Genomic DNA, 15,855 nt, shown 5'->3' with positions numbered 1-15,855 from the left:
AAAGCTGCTGCCATTCCAACCATGCCCCCAGGAACGGTGCGGGCAGCAGGGTGTTTGCTCGGAAGGAATCATTTAGAAAAAAAAAATTTAAAAAATAAAAAAAAAAATTTAAAAGGGGGGGGGAAAGGAATTTAAAAAAAAAAGGAAAAACTAAAAAAGGAAAATAAAAGGGAAAAGGGCGGTGTGGAGGAGAAGATGCTGGGGCGGCAGGGGGAGCGGGCCCGGGGGCTGGCCGGCCTCACCGCCCCGCCCGCCGCCGCCGCCGCCGCTCGCTGCTGCCCCGCCCGAGCCGCTCCGCCCCCGGCCGCGCCCCGGCCCTTCCCCGCCCGCCGCCGCCGCCGCCGCTCCGCAGCCGCTCCCGCCGCTCCGCACCGCCATGTCCGCCGAGCCGGCCCCGGCCCCCGCCGCCCCTGAGCCGGCCCCCGGCCCCGAGCCGCCGGCGGGCGGCGGGGAGGCGCCGGCGGAGCACCGGGCGCTGGTGCTGACCGGCTTCGGCGGCTACGACAAGGTGAAGGTGCAGGCGCGGCGCAACGCGGAGCCGCGGCCCGGGGAGGTCTCGGTCACCGTCCGCGCCTGCGGGCTCAACTTCGCCGACCTGATGGCGCGGCAGGGCCTGTACGACCGCCTGCCGCCGCCGCCCGTGTGCCCCGGCATGGAGTGCGCCGGCACCGTGCGCGCCCTCGGCGACGGCGTCCGCGACCGACAGGTGAGGGCGGCCCAGGCCCCCCGGCCCCGAGCTGCCCCGGGGTGCGGCCCAGGCCCCCCGGCCCCGAACTGCCCCGGGGTGCCGAGCCCGCCCCGGCCCGCTGGCCCCGAACCGCCCCGAGGTGCGGCCCCGGCCCGCTGCCCGCAGCCCCGAGAGTCCCGGTGGGCCCCGGCAGCGCTGAGCCCCCGGCAGGGACCCCACCGATCCCACCCGCCGGGGATTTGGAGGCGACAGGGCGGCGGACAAAGGCCAGGGACAAAGGGGCAGGGCGGGCGAGCATCCCCGGGCCGGCCCTGCCGCTCCGGGAGAACGGGCGGGGAGGAGCGGGGGAGGCCGTGGGGCTCAGATTCGGGAGGTTTTCCTAAGTTTGGAGGTGTATTTTCCATGATTGATGCTACTAAGCGATTCCCAAAGGGTCCTGCCTCTTGGCAGGATGACAGCAAGGAGCAGCAGTAATATTTTTTAGCTTGGGCAAGGAGGGCAGGATACGGTCCTCGTCCCTCTTGTGTTGTGGGGGATCCAGCTTGGATCCAGTGGTTGGTTTGAGCAACCACAATTTGGGCTTGGGTACCACTACAAAGCCAGAGCCTGGAGTGCCTGTGGTCTCCAGGGAGAACGGGCAGGGAGGAGCTGGAGGAGGCCGTGTGCCTTAGATTCCGGAGGTTTTCTTAAGTTTGAAGGTGCATTTATCATGATTGATACTACCAAATGTTTCCCTAAGGGTCCTGCCTCTTGGCAGGATGATGGCAAGGAGCAGCAATAATATTTTTTCGTGTTTAGACTTCTGCTCCCAGCTTGGGCAAGGGGGGCAGGACATGGTCCTCATCCCTCGTGTTGTTGCGGATCTGCCATGGATCCAGTGGTTGGTTTGGGCAACCACAGTTTGGGTGCCACTACAAAGCCAGAGCGTGGGGTGTCTGTGCTCTCTGGGATTGTGCCCAGGTCTGTGGTGGGAGGTTCTGTGCTGCAGCCTCCCAGGGAGGAGAGAGTTAAACCAGCTGTGCTCTCCTGCCTGAGTGCCGCGGTGCTGCAGCCCCTGCACACAGAACTGTGTGGATGCAGCAGCTCTGACATACCGAGGGCAAGGGGCTGATGGCTTCTGCCAGCTTTGGGGGCTTGTTTCAGACCGCCTTGTCCTCTGATTTCAGGTTGGGGACAAGGTAATGGTCCTGGCCAGGTCCGGGCTCTGGCAAGAAGTGGTGACTGTGCCGGTCAGTCACACCTTCCCAATGCCTGAGGGGATGAGCTTCGAGGAAGCTGCTGCTCTTCTTGTGAACTACATCACTGCCTACATGATTCTGTTTGACTTTGGAAACCTGAGGCCCAACCAGAGTGTCCTCATCCACATGGCTGCAGGTAAATAATTCTTGCCAGACCTTGCTGAGACTCTTGGTTTCACTGTGCAGCTTCTGAGTGACATGTGTGAGGAAATGATCAGAATGGGGCTGGGCTGATCAAATATCAGCTGGCAGAGATGCAGGCTTTGTGCTGACCCCATTCCCCAGCAGCTGGGGTCAGTCTCTCCCAGTGTGCCCCAGGCAGAGCCTCTATTCCCCAGGCTGCTGTGCTGTGTGATTGATACAGGCAGGGATAATTTACTAAGTTTTTACATGTGGTTTTCTTAATTTACACTGGGGCTGTTTGCTTCTAAACCTTTCTTACTGCTGATTTTCAGGTGGTGTGGGAACTGCTGCCATCCAGCTGTGCAAGACTGTAGAAAATGTCACCATTTTTGGCACAGCATCTGCCTCCAAGCACGAGACCCTCAAGGAGAGTGGAGTTGCTCACCCCATTGACTACAGAACCATGGATTACGCAGAGGAGATCCGGAAAATCTCTCCCAAAGGTGAGATGTGGTGGAGGACTTGTGCAGCTCTCTTGCATTTCTTTCAATTTGCAAAGAAGCTTTTATTTACTTCCAATTCCTTCTCTAGGTGTTGACATTGTCCTGGACCCTCTGGGAGGATCTGATACAACCAAAGCTTTTAACCTCTTGAAGCCAATGGGCAAACTCATCACTTATGGTGAGTGTGGGCAAAGTGCCCAAAGAACCCAGGGACTGTGTGAGGGTGGAATGGGATCCACACAGAAATGGTGCATGGCTGTCAGGGATATTATTCCTCACTGTGTTGCAGTTATTTTATTTAATTAAGGTCTTTAGGACGCTTTGGCTTGGTGAGGCAGAGGGCAGTGAGATTTGTGCCGTGTCCCCAGAGCTGTGTTCACAGCCTGCCAGGCTCTTCCCTCCGTGGTGAAAGGAGCCTGCAGGGCTCTTCTCTCTCTTGGAGTAAAAGCTGATGCCTGCAGGGGAAGCTGGAATGTCCTCAGGGAGGAATACTGGCATAGCTGCTTTGTCTAGGCTGACTTAATGCACAGCCTTGCTTTTCTTTCAGAGGATGTGTGGGAGATGAGGTTTGAGGCTACTGAATACTTATCTCTCCATTCCCCAGCCCTGGAACACTGTGATTTTGTCCCACAGACAAAGCCCTCACACAGCCCCCAGTGGGATTCCAGACACTTGCAGCAGTGTGCTGCTCTGGTTGTCCCAGCCACTGCAGCTTGTGATTCCCCTGGAGAAGCAGGGCTGGAGGAGAAGGGGAAAACTGTCCTGCCTGCCTGGCTGGGTGGCACTTGTAACCCTTTCTTACCTCTGCCAGCCCTCCCAGCTGCACTGCTGCTGCCTTAGTGGGGCCAAAGAGAGGAGCTGTTCTGCATTTCTGCATTTCTCACGTGCATTTTTGCCACATGAGTGCTGATAATCCAAATTATGCTTATCTAGAGGCTGAGGCAGGTGCCTGTTTATATTGAAGGTCAACTGGGCGGGTTCTGCTGTGGTCATTTCTCAGCTCTGTGCCTGGTCTGAGCTGTTCCATGAGGTGCCCTTTGCCTCTTGTGTTGTGTTCCAGCTCAGCTGTGGCTTTCCTTCTTTTCAGGGGTAGCAAACCTGCTCACTGGGCAGAAGAAGAACCTCATGGCTATGGCTAAAACCTGGTGGAACCAGTTCAGCATCACTGCCTTGCAGCTCCTGCACCAGAACAAGGCTGTGTGTGGCTACCATCTTGGATATATGGATGAAGAGGTTGAGCTTCTCAGGAGTGTTGTGGCCAAGCTGGTTAACCTGTACAGCCAAGGCAAAATCAAGCCCAAAATAGACTCTGTGTGGCCCTTTGATCAGGTGAGTTTGAGCTGACATCCAGTTTTACAGAGCACCTTGTCCATGGGGGCTGAACTGTTGAAAATGTCTAATAACCATCTGTTCTCAGACATTCTGAGGCTGAGTTTTATTCCTTTTAAAATATTAAGGCTGAGTGAAGTGGCTGGGCTGTTGTGCTGCAGTGCACAGGGCTGGGCAGTGCCAGACAGGGTCCCTGGGGAGCAGGGCAGGTGCTCAGCTGAGCTCCATGGGCAGCAGCAGCAGGAGGGGCTGGTTCTACATCACACTGCAGCTTGCCCTGAGTGCTCTGTAGCCTGTAATTAAGCAGACAGATGGGGAGGTTGTTGCTGCCCTTCCAAGAGTGCAAAAGAGCCCAGGCAGTGAAGCAGAATGAAGGGAGCAGCAGGTTTTCCAGCAGCTCTGCTCTGCTCAGGGTTATTGCATTGATGTATCCAGGCAGAGCCAGGCTCTTCCCTTGGGAATGCTGGGGCAGGAGCTGCTGCAGGGGAGCAAAGAAATTAGTGATAATAGTCAGTGTTCATACCTGAGAACTGATGCAAAGGCTTAAGGAAAGCTTTGATTCCAGGCCTAGCCCAGGTGCTTGAAAATAATGATAAAAATGATACAATTCTGTGCATGTATTGTTTTGTGCAGCTGGTAGAAGCTTTGTCCTCCTAGCAGTTGCTGGATTCCTCCCTTTGGAGAGTGACACACACTGCCCTTCCACATTTGTGTGAGCAGAGCCTCCTTGTGTGTGTGTGTTAAGTTGGGCTGTGTGAATTCTTGATAGTTTCCTGTAGGCCTGCTGGGGTAATTGCCCAGGTCTGTCCAAAACACACCTGTGCAAGGCACCTGGATGCCTGGGACATGCTTGAACTCCAGGAAAGCCTCCCACTTGTGCCTCAGACTGCTCTGGGGGTGCTGAGGGGCCCAGGAGGGGCACAAATGCTCTCTGCAGTGGGTGGGGGTCTCACCAGACTCCTTTTGCCTCCAGGTGGCAGAGGCTATGAAGCAGATGCAAGAAAAGAAGAATGTTGGAAAAGTCATCCTGGTTCCTGAAGCACCCAAGGAAGAATCTAAAAAAGCAGAGAACTAAGGAGAAAAGATGAATGCAGATTATGAATTCATGGTTTAACTCCCTGATCTCTTTGGGACCTGGAAATGGACAGATCAGTATCTCCCATCTTTCACCAGTACAAGAACATCATGGTTATCATTCAGATGAGGTTTGCATGCTCTTGTTGTGACTGACCCTTTGCCAGACATGCCTCCTGCTCTCTCTTTTGAAGCCTGTTTATTTCATACTGCTAACCACTTGTTTCTCCACTGAATTTCCAGACTAACCTCCTTTTTCTCTGGCAGTGAGGCTGAAGCTTCCAAGCAGTTGGTGACTGACAACTGCACAGCCTGTCACTGTAAAGTCAAGGCACAAAGTACTGTAACAACTGCCAAGTGTCTCTGCAGAAACTGAGCCCTGCTGAAGCATTTGCACTCTCAGCTTTGGGAAAGTCTGTTCAGCAGAGGATTGGCCAAATGTAGGATGTTTCCTCCACAGCCAAAGGAAAACCACAGCTGGCCTAGTTAAATTCAAGCAGGGGTTTCTCTTCTGTTCACACTAACCTGGCTCTATTCCCTCTGCTTTTTGTAGGCCACTAACACAGCCAGATATTAACAGCTCATGTTGTTTTTGCCTTGACCATCCTGGCAATTTGGAGCCTATTGCAGATCACACTCCATTTGCAGTCACTTCTCTGTGCAGTCTGTAAATCCCCTGACAGGCTGGGCTGGGCTATGTCTGACTACAGAAGAAAAGTTTCAATTAGATAACCTGATCCTGTCCATTTTCTATTTCCAAATTGTATAGAGAGATCTGAGCAGTGTCTGATTCTTAGAGACCATAAGGACTCAACTGTGTCTCAAACAACTGGAACAATTGATGTTGGCTCTGTGCTTTATTATGTTGGGCTCCAAGTTGGTGTTGTTAGGGCTTCACCCTTGTCTTTGTATTTCCAAGGGCTGCAGTATTGAATTGGACTTGAGTGAGATGGAAACAAAATCATCCCCTACTAATGCTTTGTGCAGTGCCCTGTGCACTGAGGAGGTGTTGCAGTTTGAGAAGGAACTTTCAGGAGCCACTCCTGTGGGCTGGCTCTCCCTGTGGCACACTGGTGAGATGACAAAAAGCCCAGCTGTGTGTCAATGTGCCTCTTTACCTGCACATTCTGAGCAGTTTTCCATTGTCTCCCAGCTCATCTGCTGCAGCAGGGCTTGGCTCTTCTCCCCCTGAATCTGTCCTGGGGCTCTGGCTCTGAGGGTTTAGGAGCTGCTTGGGATGCTCCTCCCTATACCAGAACTGTTTCCTCTTCTATTTGTCTTTACTTGTGTGTAGTTGGAAACAGAGCTGTGTAGAGACCCAAACCCAGCTCTGTGAGCACCTTGAGCCCTGGGTGATGCAGTCCTTGAGCCCACCTTGAGCCCTGGGTGATGCTGTCCTGGACCCTGCTTGCAGCTCTGGGCCACTCTGGTGCTGTCAGTGCTTACTTGGCACGGGTCATAGGTGTTGTGGGCTTTTGGGCTTCATTTTGGATTTGAAACGGTAAACCTAAAGGCACTAAGAGCTGCCCATCATGGAAGAGCTTGTGCTTCAGAAGCAGAACCTTGAGATTAGAATCCTGCTTAACTAGCCCACAGGGAGGGCCCAGGGCCCAAGGAGGGCAGGTACCCACTGGGCACAGGGCTGGGCACACAGCCCCATCACCACCCAGGGCTGGAGTTCCTCTGAATTCTCCCTCAGCCTGCTCAGTGGGACTCTGCCAGTGCAGTTTGGGGTTCAGCTATTTGGGCTCAGTCCAGAGTTCTTTAGAAATGCACTGGCACAGCTTCCAGGGGTTTTCCCCTGCCTAACTTTAAATATTGCAACAATCCTGTTCCCTACAACCTCAGAGGAGTGCTGGAGTCCTCTCACAGATCCTTGTCAGTTCATCTCTTGAATTTCATAAACACAGGCTGATGGAACTCTCAAGCACAACTTTTTACCTTTCTGAATCCAGAATCTTGCTGCTTCTTTCAGCCTGTCCTGTTGTGCTGATTTAGACTGAATCCAACACTGTCTAATGCTGCTTTACCAGGTGTGAAAACAGAAGGACTGTCTAAATTGCTGAAATGGAAAGTCTGGACCTGTCCCTTTGAGAAACTGGACTTCACCTTGATGCCAGGGCAGCATGCTCAAAAGGCACACAACCCTGCACATCTTCAGATTGTAAAAGGGAAGCTGTTCTGGTGTGTTTGATAGCAACATCCTCTCTCTCCCTGCTTTTTCCTGAGCCAGTCTGGTGCTCAGTGCCTTACATGGATGGCCTTGGCTCAGGCAGTGTGGCAGGGCTCTCACAGAGCCCTCTCTCTGCCCTGCTGCCTCCTGTGTGCCACAGCAAACAGCATCTCGGTGCCTTCTGCTACCTGACTAAGAAGTCACTGGGGCCTTTTCCATTCTGGCCTTTCAAAGTATTGCCAAAACACTGTTTTGACTCTTGTTAGCTCTGTTTTGTGAACTCTGGTGATGTTGTTGGACTTTCCATGAGTTAGCTGTTCTCTCCCCAGGTGTTCCAGCCTTTCTGGTGCTTCTGTACCCCCCAGTCCATAAGATCTGTTGTAAAGCCCTTGTCTTTCCCAGGGCAGAGCTGTTTGGCTCCAGGGTGAGGCTTTATCAGCTGCTCCAGCCTTGGCTCTTTAGAAACAATCCTGGCTCTTTTTGGGCTCACATGTCTTTCTAAGCAGAAATTCCTGAAGCCCTTATCAAGGCAGGAATGCCAAGCAGTCACTGCCTGTTCCAGGTCAGCACTATTTTGTGTCTCTTGGTAGCAACAGTGTTTTCTACAGGAAGACCAAGATTAAATGTAACCTTGCAATCCTCTGCTCAAAGTTCTGCTCCAGGTGGGTGTGGTTGGTTGTGTTTTGGTTTTTTACTTTTCTTTTTTATGGGCCAGTTAAGTATAAAACCTGTGTAAAACAACTTCAAGTGTCTTAATCCAGTTAACCAGCCAGTTTGTGTACTAAGGACCAAAGCAAAAAAACCAAAATGAAACCCTAGGATAAAAAATCATTCCATTCAGTGTTGCTTGTTTAGGGCAAAGTTGTGCTACTGAGGAACTGGGAGATTGCTGTACTTAATCATGTGTGCCATTCCAGAAGTGCAATTTAATGTTTATTTTACTGATTGTCTTGACTCAAAGGTTGTGCCATGAGGAGTGCAGGTGGAATGTAAGGAGTTGGTGGGTGGAGGAGGCACCCCCAGCCCTGCCTGCTGCAGGGGGCTCGGTGCCAGTGCCTCTCCTGTCATTGCTGTGGTGGCTCCCAGCCTGCTGCTGCTGCTCCTGGACAGAACGCAACTCCTTTGCTGTCACCAGGCAGCAGTTGCCACATTTTGGACTCTCTGAAGCTCACTTGTGTTGCAAGCTGACTGCAGGAGGGGAAGGGAGCACAGGTGGCCCTGCCCAGTGCTCTGGGAAGGAGTTCAGCTCTAGGATTTGTTTCAGACACCTGTATTGAACTAGAATGGATTAACCAGGGAGAAGTAAGAAGCACTGTGTGTGTGAGGCTTCAGCTGGTGCAGGCTCCTGGCCTGCTGACAGCTGCTATCATAGGTGTGAAACCACTCAAGTTGCTGAAGCCTCTGGTGTGCTGAGCCCTCGTGCTGGCAAAGTGTTTTTGGCAAGTAGTACATGAGCATGATGTGAAATGTGTTAGACTCTGAGTGAGCCTCTTGCAGCATATGGTCTGGTCTGTACTGTCTGAATTGTGTTGATTTGCAGATTTGTGATATGAGTGCTGCTCATCCTACAGACACATAGCAAATCTTTTGTTTAAAAAATATATTTCGCTTTTTTTGTGTAACCGAGTTGGACAGAAGACAACTGTGCCACTGCTGTTTACATGACTACAATGTGTACTGCTCCTCTGTCAAACGTTACCATATGCCTTATGTGTTTCAAATGGTAATTAAAGCATAACAAAACCTTCCACAGTGCTGCTCAGCTTTCTGTGGTGGTGAACCCTCTGCCCACAGCAGATTCAGTTGACAAAGTGTAATGTTCCCAGCAGGAGATGCCTCTGCTCTCAGGGACAACTGCTGGCTTGAGTGTTGTCCCTGACACTCATCCTGAGGGCAGCCATGGTGATTTTTGTTTGTGAAGCTTTTACCTGGGCTCTGCATTTCCTGTCTGGGTGTGGCAGTAGCCAGGTGGGACTGAAGTGGGTGCCTGTGCTGAGGGTAAGACAAGGCATGAACAGCCACCATCAAACATGAGAATAACTCCTGTTTATTTGTCAGCATGGAGACTGTCCCTGGGAGGAGGAGGCAGCTGCTGAAAGCTGTTAATGTTCTCCTCAAGAGAGCCCCAGGTCACCTGCTGGCCTGAAAGCTGACACTAAGAACAGCTCATCTCAACCCCAGCTCTGGCAGCAGCTGAGCTGGAACCTCTCTGTAGTGCCAGGAGGTGGAAGAGACTTCCAGAAGCTGGGGCTGGATGAGCTGTAGACTCCTGCCCACGTTTGTGTCTGCTGCTGGAAGGCAAACAGGGCTCACTCAGGCTGCAATCAGCTCTGTGATTTCAGGGCATGCATCCAAGAGGAGCTGGAGTTTCTGGCAAGCACTGAGGCCTGCATGGGGCAGGGACAGAGGTGCTGCTCTTTGCTCAAGTGCAGAGTTCTGGCTACATGTGGGGAAGGCAGGAGCTCTTTCAACAAACACCTGCTTCTTCCTGAGCTGTCTCTGTGAAGCTGCAGTTCTCAGCAGGAAAAGAAGGTGAAGGGAAGCCACAGGCTGTGGGAGAATCACACAAGGCCCAGTTTATTGAGGACTGTGCCAACCTCATGGAGGTACTGGGCATCTGGGTAGCCATTCCTGTGGGGCAGAGAGGAAGCACTGTAAATCCTGCTGCTGTGCCAAAACCGCAGTGGGAAGCAGCCCTTTATTTCTGCCTCACCCTTTCAGAGGGGCTGAGAGGGGAAGTGCTGCCCCTGGGATGTCCTGCAGCCTGCAGGCACAGCTTGTACCCAGCACAGGCTCTAAGTGAACAGGGCCCACAGTTCCTGTCCATGGGGAATTACAGGGTTTCCACAACACTTAGGGATGTGGGATGGATTTGCTCCAGCTGGAGAGTGCCAGGGCTGCTCTGCCATGCCACAGCTGCCCTGCAAGCTGAAGCAAAGGGCAGCACCAACTCTGCCACTGTGCCATCCCTGCCAGGATTTGTTGAGCTGGAGCCCCTGGTTCTCCTCCTCCCATTGCTAAAAAGCCCACAGCCATACCCAGAAGCTCAGGATGAGCTGGGCCATACCTGGCTTTGCCTCCATCCCAGGAGGTTTTGTGGGGGATAGGACCCCATGTTACTCTTTCCTCTCCATTGCAGGACTTGATCTGGAATGTCAGCCCACATTCAAACGCTCTCTTCAGCAGCTTTGCTATCTTCACCCCTTCTGTGTTTTCAGGCAGGAAGGCACAAAAATTCCCCCCTTTGTAAGGGTGTCCTGGGCGAGGGTCCCCAACCTTGGAACAGGAATAACACATTTTAAACAATGGCTGGAATGCTTTGGCTCTGAGGGGATTTCTAAGGGTTGTCTAGCTTGAAAACTACACTCATGACCACGATCCCCATGGGCTGATAGTCACTGTCAACTAAAACCAGAGGTCCCACATGCTCTTGAGAAGCAGCAAGCTGCTCCAAAACCTGCTGTGGAGCTTTTTGCCTTTCACAGGTTAATACCTCTGCTGATTTTTCTGTGAGGCAGGGAGCTGTGGCTGCTCTTTTCCCACCCAGCCACCCTGACAGCCCTCCCTGTGTGGGCTGCAGTGGGATGGGGAAGCTCTGTGTGGTACCTACCCCCTGCACTCCATCAGGGATGTTGTAAGCAAGCTGAAATGTTGAGTCCGGATAGAATCCAGGCAAGCTCTGAGACAGGGAGGAGATCTTCAGTGTCCCCAGGAAACTGTCTGCTGCAAAACATGTCCTGCACAAGGCGTGACCACAGGAGCCCTGGCAGGTCACCCCTGAGCCCTGGCAAATATCACACTGCTCCAGAGGGATGGTGCTGCTTTCCTGGCCAAGGCTGGGCTCTCTTCTCTGCTGTGATGGGAGCTCAGGCTCCTCCTGCTCGTTGCTCCTGCCCCCTGGGAGCTGGGCCCTTCCCTGATCTGTGGGCTCTGCTGCAGGTGCCTGCTGGGCCACAGCTGGTGGTGGCTCAGCAGCCACAGCCCTGGGTAGCCAGGTGGGCATAGAGTGAGGAGTTTCATCAGCTGCAGGGACTGGGCAGTGCTGCTGTCCCATTGCTTCATTGTGGCCTCCTCTGCTCTTGTCTCTTGCAAACTGGAACCTGTCTGGCAAGACTTGTTTCAGCCGGGGGCTGTCGGGCTCCCCCAGGGTCAGTTTTGTCTTGCGCTGTTCCTGGAACTCCCTCAGGCCAGGAGGGCTTTGCTTATCCCCCGTGCCAAGGCTCAGAAGGCTGCTTCCTCGTCTGCCAGCCCCAGAATCAACACAGCCCCTGCCCTCCTCCTGCCCCCAAGCCTGCTGGTACCTCCAAGGACTGGGGGATCCCTTTTCCTCAGCCTCTGGCAGCCAGGAAGCCCTGAGCATGTGTGGAGAGTCCATTTTATTGATGATGTTCAGGTGCTGTGGGGAACTCAGGCCGCCAGGAAGGGCCACATCCAGCACTGGGCCCTGGCTTCTGCTTGGCTGGACACTCAATTTCCCTGTACTCTCTGATCCAGGAGACAGGGATGAAGACTTCATGGCACAGAGCCTCCTGGAGGAAAACATGTGGAAGGCCTCACTCACTCCTGGCAGCATCTCCTTGGGGCAGGCAAGGTAGAGCTTGTACTTGTCTTTGCTGAGTCCAACCTGGAAGGATTTTCCTCGCAAGAGGCTGCACAGTTCGCTCAGGTCACTGTCATCTGGCCCACTGACAGCAAGCTCTGAGTAGCTCACACTCTGACACACCAAGTCAGGGCACTTCTGCACGAGATCTTCCACCTTCCATTTCACCTGGAGCAGCCTTCTCCTGTCCTCTGCCTGCAGCATCAGCACCGTGCAGTCGCCGGCGTGGCGCTCCGAGATGTGCACCCCTCCAGCCCTGCACAGCTCATCAATAGCAGCATGGCACACATCTTTCAGGTAAAACCACTGCAGAGTGTCCAGGCTTATCTCCTCACTCACCCTGCTGATGTCTCCAGAGTTGCTGCTTTCCTTTGACCTCGACAGGGAGAAGCTGTTGGACCGTCTCAGCACAGGGCTGGATGCTGAGGGTTTGCAGCCTAAAGCAAAAGGGGTCCATGTCACATCACAGCTGCTGTAGATGCCAGCAAGGGAGTGGTACCCAAAGGGACCTGAGCCTTTAGAGTCCTCAGCATGCTGAAAAGTGCTGTTTTCTTTGCCTGCAATAGGCATCAGCACCTTTTCTCCTGTGAGTCTGGCACCTCCTTCCACATGGTCCCTTTCTGTGGGGTCATTCTGCTGAGGTTCTGCAGGTGACCCCAGAACTTTATCTGCCATAGGGGTGGGAGACTGTGCCAACCCCACAACTTTATCTCTCATAGGGGTGGGAGACTGATACTGCTGGCTCAGTGCCCTTGGGTCACTCTGACCAGGAACATCTGTCTCTGATGAATGTTTCCCAGAAAGCTTCACCTGTGCCACTGCTGGAGAGTCCTGACTCACCAAGAGGTCCTGGCCAGCCTGAGACCTGTCAGCTTTCAGGGTGCTGAAGCTGGCAGCTAGCTTGAACTCACCTTTCTGCTCCTGCTTGCTTGGGCTAAGCCTTGTGGCTGAAGGATGCACAGGAGGTTTGCCCAGCAGTGGTGCAGCCTCTGTGGTGCCAGAGGGCTGGGAGCTGCTCAGCGTGTCAACCGTGCGTGCAGCACTTCTCCTGGTGACAGAATCCTCAAGGAACTGCTTGGCCTTGCACACATCAACCAGGCTTCCAACGAGATAAAGCTGCTTCACATCCTCATGGCAGAGCAGCTGAGGATAGAGCTCCTGCAGCTCACGTGTCAGAGCCCTGAGTGCCTGGCTGTCCATCCCCAGCCCTTTCTTAGCGATCTTCTCCTTGCGCAGGCTCGCCTCCAGCTGCTGGTAGAGCTGCTGCAGGGCCAGCTGGGCCTGCCTCAAGGCCTCTGTGTCCCCAGACACTCCTCCAGATGGCTGGAGGTACAACACAGCAATGCCATCGCCACTGACATCCACCACATCCACGTGGTGCTGCTGCAGCACACCCCGGTACTCAGCAGCACAGAACCTCTGCATGTACAAGTAAATGTCCGAGTCCACGGCGAGGGAAAAGTCCTCCAGCTTCCCCAAAAGTTCCACAGCTTCCTCACCCACTGGGCTCTGAGGTGATGGTTCTTTAGCTGCCATTTCCTGCACCTGGTCACAATCTGGAAGCTTTGCTGCCTCTTGTGCTGGCTCAGTGGAGTCGGGCACTTGCTGCTGATCAGGCATTCCCATCTCCTTGGCCCCACAGCTGGGAGCTGGCAGGAGGATCTGGCCACTGGCTTGGTTCTTGAGGTTCAGGCTGCTGAGAAGGTCTCTGCTGAAGGTCTGCAGCTCAGTGAATGGGCCCTGCACTATGCACTGCATGTTCTTGGAGTCGAAGCTGAAGTGTACATTGCTGTACTCTTTGTGCAAGTCCTTCAGGAGGGTTTTGCCCGTGGGCAGCTTGCCATAGTCAATTGTCATGCTCACGTGTATGAAGATCTGCAAGTAGACAGCAAGGGAGTGAGAGAGCAAGGACCAAAACCAGCCCCTTTCAGAGGCACAGAAGGCAAGTGGCCCCTGAATTACTGTGACACACTCTTCCACCTCTCTCCCTCAGCATCCTGCTTTCAAGAGATGGACCCTGACACAGACAGGACCAAAAGCAACCCCTTGACCTTGTGCACTTGTCAAAAGCTTTCTGCAACCAAGGAATCAGAGGGGGAAATTGCACAGAGACAGGGCCACATTTCTACACACTGGGAGCTCTTCAAAAAGCCCAAACTCAAGAAATCCACTATTGTTTCTGCATCTGAAATGCAGTTGCTCTCTTGCCTTTGCAGAGCTTCATCTCCAGATCTTCAAGCAGTTTTGGCACCACAGATTTGCAAAAAGGTCTGCAAGGCCAAGCTAATTTCCATGCCCCTGTTTTGGGGACTCAGATATGAAAACATGAGACATGGCTACAGCCACGGTCTCTTGAGATTGGAGGAAGAGGCAAGAACTCTCCAGTGCTCCCCAGACACCAGCATGTCTGTATGCTAAGCTTTTTTCAATACACTGTGAACCAGCTGATGACACGGCAGAGGCATTAACAGGATCCCTGTGTGGCACCAGATGGACTGGGGAAAAGTGCCTGTTCTCTTCCAGCCTGACTACCCTCCAATTGACAGGCACAAATGCCAGATGACTGAGAGCACAGCCTGCCTGCCTGTCCCTGTGCTGTTAATACAGGGGAAAAAATCTTCATTTGAATATGAATGAGGACGGATTTAAGTGTAATTAAAGATGAAAGGAGAGAGTGAGGTCTCCCTTCTCAAGCTGTTTGCCAGGCACAGAGTCTGTGTGGGAGCAGCTGGGGCTGCCACATCCCCTCAGTACCTCATTGGGGCTCAGCTCTGAAGCGTGGGGCGTCACCTCCAGCGGGTACTGTGTCTTCCCAATTGCCAGCACGTGGTTCTTCACCTGCAGGATCCTCTGGGCCACTGGTGGGAAAAGCCACCCAGACCTCTGTCAGCCCAGCCAAGGGACAGCAGAGGGGTGGGGGACAGTGGGACAGGGGATGGTAGGGCTGGGGACAGTGAGACAGGGGCAGGACAGAGGATGGTGGACAGGGGAGAGTGGGTGAGGCAATGTCAGGGCTGGGGATGGTGGGGCAGGGCACAGAGGGGCTGGGGATGGTGGGACAGGGCAGAGAAGGGTGGGGATGGTGGGACAGGGAAGAGAAGGGGTGGGGATGGTGGGACGGGGCACAGAGGTATTGCAGTGGCCTTAGACGGTCACTGGGGTGAGAGAAGGACGAGAATCTTGTTTCTTGATTGAAAGGCTTGATTTATTTATATAAGATATATAATACATTATAACTATACTAAAAAGAAAAAGAAGAGAAGTTGCAGAGAGCTGCTACGCTAAGAATAGAATAGAAAGAAATGAATAACAAAGTTCTGTGTGCAGGGAATCTGTCCCTGAGCTGCTCCTGTGATTGGCCTTTAATGGTACACAAGGAAGATGAGCCAATCACAGGGGCACCTGCTACATTTCACAGCAGCTGATAACAATTGTTTACATTCTTCTTCTGGGGCTCTGCTTCCCAGAAGATGGACAAATGTGAAAGAAAGGATTTCTATGAAAAAATGTCTGCGACACAGAGGGGCTGGGGATGGTGGGACAGGGAAGAGAAGGGGTGGGGATCGTGGGACAGAGCACAGAGGGGCTGGGGAAGGTGGGACAGGGCACAGAGGGGCTGGGGAAGGTGGGCCAGGCCAGGCCAGGCCCGGCCCCCGAGGGTCCCGCGGGCGTTACCTTCCGGCGCCTCGAAGGTGATGAGGGCGCAGGGCAGAGAGCCGGGCAGCACCCGGACGTTGGCGATGTCGCCGCCGCCGTTGCGGGAGCGCAGGAAGTGAATGGTCAGCTTGTCGGCCGCCCTGTCGGGGGGCAGCTCGGCGGGGAAGCCCTGCACCCGCACCGTGCGGCCCGCCATGCCCGCGGCGGCGGCGGCTGCCCGGGCCCCGCCGCACCGGCACGGCCTCGCCGCCCGCTCCCACCGCTCCGGCCGCCGCCCCGACCCCGCCGCCGCGAGGAAACGAAAGCGAAAGCGGAGCCGCTCCGCCCTGGGCCCGCGGGAGGCGCGGCCCGGCCCCTCAGGGCTCAGCTTCGCCGCGGCCCCTCACAGCACGGCGGGGAAGGGTTCAGTTTCCCCCGGCCCCTCAGAGCACGGCCAGGGAGGGGGTTCAGCCTCGCCCCGGCCCTGCAGG

At 54.2% G+C, this 15,855-nt stretch overlaps 2 protein-coding genes across 2 annotated transcripts; one reads left to right on the top strand and one right to left on the bottom strand.

Annotated features, from left to right (window-relative positions):
• The first annotated feature begins 293 nt into the window (after positions 1–293).
• On the top strand, positions 294–8,876 carry VAT1 (vesicle amine transport 1). The gene is made up of 6 exons (XM_074557391.1): positions 294–706; positions 1,855–2,062; positions 2,382–2,552; positions 2,641–2,730; positions 3,640–3,881; positions 4,855–8,876. Exons 1-6 carry the CDS (start codon positions 377–379, stop codon positions 4,954–4,956), a joined length of 1,143 nt encoding a protein of 380 aa, XP_074413492.1. The 5' UTR covers positions 294–376; the 3' UTR covers positions 4,957–8,876.
• On the bottom strand, positions 7,620–15,772 carry LOC102063741 (uncharacterized). The gene is made up of 5 exons (XM_026797652.2): positions 15,404–15,772; positions 14,483–14,586; positions 10,739–13,603; positions 10,196–10,404; positions 7,620–9,759 (listed from the first exon to the last, which is right to left on the bottom strand). The coding sequence occupies exons 1-5, from the start codon at positions 15,579–15,581 to the stop codon at positions 9,690–9,692; spliced, it is 3,426 nt and encodes a 1,141-aa protein (XP_026653453.2). The 5' UTR covers positions 15,582–15,772; the 3' UTR covers positions 7,620–9,689.
• Between the last annotated feature and the right edge of the window lie 83 nt (positions 15,773–15,855).

Source organism: Zonotrichia albicollis, chromosome 23, assembly GCF_047830755.1.
Source record: "Zonotrichia albicollis isolate bZonAlb1 chromosome 23, bZonAlb1.hap1, whole genome shotgun sequence".
Classification (NCBI taxonomy): Eukaryota; Metazoa; Chordata; class Aves; order Passeriformes; family Passerellidae; genus Zonotrichia; species Zonotrichia albicollis.
Note: the sequence above shows the minus strand (reverse complement) of the source record. Positions and strands in the feature narration are given on the sequence as shown.

Excerpts from the sequence above, each read along its gene's own strand:
- LOC102063741 (XM_026797652.2), bottom strand. The coding sequence starts at position 15,581 with ATGGCGGGCCGCACGGTGCGGGTGCAGGGCTTCCCCGCCGAGCTGCCC. Across the intron at positions 13,604-14,482 it reads CAGAGCTGAGCCCCAATGAG|ATCTTCATACACGTGAGCAT; the intron begins GTACTGAGGGGA and ends GTCTACTTGCAG. Across the intron at positions 10,405-10,738 it reads TCCCTGATGGAGTGCAGGGG|GTTGGGGACCCTCGCCCAGG; the intron begins GTAGGTACCACA and ends TCCTGTTCCAAG.
- VAT1 (XM_074557391.1), top strand. The coding sequence starts at position 377 with ATGTCCGCCGAGCCGGCCCCGGCCCCCGCCGCCCCTGAGCCGGCCCCC. Across the intron at positions 2,553-2,640 it reads CCGGAAAATCTCTCCCAAAG|GTGTTGACATTGTCCTGGAC; the intron begins GTGAGATGTGGT and ends TTCCTTCTCTAG. Across the intron at positions 2,731-3,639 it reads GGGCAAACTCATCACTTATG|GGGTAGCAAACCTGCTCACT; the intron begins GTGAGTGTGGGC and ends CCTTCTTTTCAG.